The sequence below is a fragment of the Carlito syrichta genome, unplaced genomic scaffold (genome assembly GCF_000164805.1).
Source record: "Carlito syrichta isolate Samal-C Ts95f unplaced genomic scaffold, Tarsius_syrichta-2.0.1 Scaffold219498, whole genome shotgun sequence".
In the NCBI taxonomy this organism is placed as follows: domain Eukaryota; kingdom Metazoa; phylum Chordata; class Mammalia; order Primates; family Tarsiidae; genus Carlito; species Carlito syrichta.
Window position 1 is genome coordinate 6,265 of NW_007163594.1, and position 3,456 is coordinate 9,720.

The 3,456-nt window shown below is 42.9% G+C and overlaps 1 gene segment (V, D, J or C); it reads left to right on the plus strand.

Moving 5' to 3' along the window:
* The first annotated feature begins 2,229 nt into the window (after positions 1-2,229).
* On the plus strand, positions 2,230-2,731 carry LOC110595022. The segment is given in 2 exon segments: positions 2,230-2,284; positions 2,409-2,731. Coding segments are annotated over 2 exon segments (378 nt in total).
* Positions 2,732-3,456: the final 725 nt, after the last annotated feature.

A 3,456-nucleotide genomic window follows, 5' to 3' on the forward strand; every position in this document is an offset into this window, starting at 1 on the left:
GGAGTTAGAAGGGTTGTATTTCTTTGGAAGCCTTTGCAGGGACAAGGATAATCTGATTTTATGCTTTCTCTGCTTCAAGACACCTACACAATCCTGGTCTATGGTTTTTTCTTCCACCATTTCAGCATCCCTTTCCACTCTCCCTGCTTTGCTCTGACTGTGACCATCTTCCCTCCCAACTATAAGTACCCTTCTTATTATAATGACCTCATCTAGGTAATCCAGGATACTCTCCTAATCTTAAAAACTTTAAGTTAATCACATGCCAAGTACCTTTTGACATGTAATATAATATTCATAGACCAGGGATGAGGATTTCACACTGGAAAAAATAGCAAAAATGACACAAGGAAGGAAGAATAGACAGGGAAATATTCATTGGGTAGGCGCTACACCTGAGGACTATTGGAACTCAAACCCATATGGGAAGATGGAGGAAATCTTCTGTGAGGTGAGGGATCTAGGGTATGTATACACCTCTCTGTCCTCACTGATTGAGGGCTGTCTTAGGAGATGTTTATTTCAGGCCTTGTGTTTTGCCACATGTGCAGGCAAAGCTGCCTTTCCAGCTTCAGGGAGACCAGTGAGGAGATGATATGACTGTGGGTGTCAGCAGAACAGAAGTGAAGTGAAAGGGAAATGTGCAGGGTAAAGACCAGGACGGCTATGTCTGCTCGCAGACAAAATGTGTATTTCAGTCCAGAGCTGCATATCGCTGAAGTTGGATCTTAGCAGGCTGTATAGTTACAAATTCCCTTAAAATTCAGACCCACAAATGCAGCAGAAAGTTTGTGCACAGGTTCCATCTCTGTGATCTGGCCATCTATAGTCATGCATCAGTAGACCTCCCTGGAATTCCTAAATTCCAGTCTGTGATACTGATGTATTTGCCTCCACTTCCTCTTCTGCTGAACCAGGCAGGGATGCCCTGGGCCAAGATATAGATGTGAAATATAGGGGTTCATATCTGTGTCCAAGTTTTTTTCTGGATCAAGTTATTTTTCCATGTATATGAGCGTTGATATGTCACGAGATGGAGAATCTCTCTCCTGGATATGGGAAAGGGAGCCTAGTATTTGGGCCAGGATGATGTATTCACTTGCTTCTAAAGAGTAAAAAAGAAAGTGACATTGATGGTGCCTGGAAGGGACATACATTGACAGCAGCTGCCTTCACAGAGGAGAGAAGGATTCCTTGACCTGGCATCTCTCCATTGCCACACACCCACCTGCTCTCCATAAAGACAGCCTCTGAGAGAGCCACCTCTGTGCTCTCAGGAGCATGCTGGTGAGGAGTGTAGCTTGGAGCATTATCCAGGGGATATGGCATTGGTCTTTGTATTTTGGAGGCAACTGACCACTGGATCCTGAAATGATCCTGGGTTTTAAGTATATCCCAATCCAGTATTGCATATTTCAAGAAACACAACTTTTTGTTGAGGAATCAGATCAGAAATCACTATTGAGCCACTTATGCTGATGAACTGTGGGAAGTAATATTCAATGGCAAAATGGGGAGTAGAATATTGGGTCCCCAAACCAAGAATAAGATGGTGCCTATTCTGTCCCTGGGTGTGAGGAGACCTATAGCTCTAGGTAATGGTGGATCTGTAAGTGACAGGCATTTACTAATCATAGTATCATCTTTGTGCATCTGCTGTGAATTGATAGGCATTTTATTGGAGTAACAATGGCTTAAGATCATTACAAACTTTTTTAATAAATATGTTCCTGAGAACTGTTTTATTACAAAAAAGCAAGCAATTTTACACTGACAATGATGAAGATGGATAATCCAAATACATTTTACTCCCACCTGAGTCATTTAAGGTAATTTGGTTACCTGCCAGCTCCTTCTAAGGGTTTACTGTGCATTTCCTTCAACAAAGAGATTCTCTTTCATAATCATAGTACAATTAAAGAAACACAAAAACAAAACATTATTACATCTTTTCCTAATGTCCACTTTAAATTTTGACAATTGTACTTTAAATATCTTTTGTGACAATAGTCCTCTGGAGAGAAACATGTTCTCTGCAGAGAAGTGTCCTGGCACATTGGGGAAAAGGCACGTGTACTGAGTTATTGAAATGAGATAGTTCTGCAGCTGTGCCCAGCCTGCCCTTCTCTTGCTGATTTACATGTTTCCAGGGCACAGCCCACTACCCTGAAGACTTATTAACAGGCTTGTCACACCCCGTGCAGGAGTCAGTCCCAGACAGGACAGAGCATGGACATGAAGGCCCCCATTCAGTTCCTGGGGCTCCTGTTTCTTTGGCTCCCAGGTAAGGAGGGAGAACACTAGGAACTGACTCAGGCAGTATGAGCAGTACTGCCTGGCACTTCAGGGAAATCCTCTTGTAACATAATTAATGATGTGTATATTTGTTATTATTTTATCAACCTAAGGTGTCAGATGTGATATCCAGATGATTCAGTCTCCATCCTCCCTGCCTGCATCTGTAGGAGACAGAGTCACCCTCACTTGTCAAGCAAGTCAGAGCATTGGCAATGACTTATCCTGGCATCAACAGAAACCAGGGAAAGCCCCTAATCTCCTGATCTATGAGGCAACCAAATTGAACTCTGGGGTCCCATCACGGTTCAGTGGTAGTAGATCTGGGAAACATTACACTCTCACCATCAGCAGCCTACAGCCTGAAGATTTGGGGACTTATTACTGTCTACAGGATTACGATTACCCCCTCACAGTGTTACAAACCATAACATAAACCACCCAAGGATGAAGATATGTGAGGCTGGGCTGTCCCAGATGCTCCCCCTGGAGACTTTATCTGCTGAGAGTGTTTATCAGGCTCAGGTTTTGAAGGTCATTGGTAGAACTTGAGACAGGGAAGTCATAAGGTCCCCTCTGCACCCTAATTCTCTTTTCTCCTTCTCAGCCCCAGCAATAAAGTTATGGAAGTGCCTCTCCTTATTTAAAAAAGAAAAAAAAATGAGTCCATCTGAAGAGTCTGTATTATGAGATAATTGAAATTTATATAGCAAGAGATAAACCACTCTAGATTTTCCAGCAGGAATTATGTTAATTCAGAGAAATGGAGTCTAAACCACAGCCTGAGCTATGTCATTCAGGGAAGCATACATTAGAAGCAGAAGATTGTCTTGTTCTTCAGAAACCAGAGTGTACCTGCCCCTGAAAATATGGGCTGACTAATCAAGTGGTCCTCATTACCTGTCTGGGAAGCCAGGAGTGGTGGTGCTGAAGCTCTCATCTGATGCAGTATCTTCCTGGGTGACTCTCCAGTCCTCATTTTAGTCCATGTGTTCTCCTTCTGGTGTCAATGAATATTGAATTATCCTCTTTTGAATTACAAATCTCATTATAGGACCTATTGAACAACTCTACAGGCAGTCAAAGAGTGCTCATGATGGGGGTTTGGCAGCTGACAGCCCAGTATGGTCACTAGTTCCACAAGACTCAATATTCTGCCAG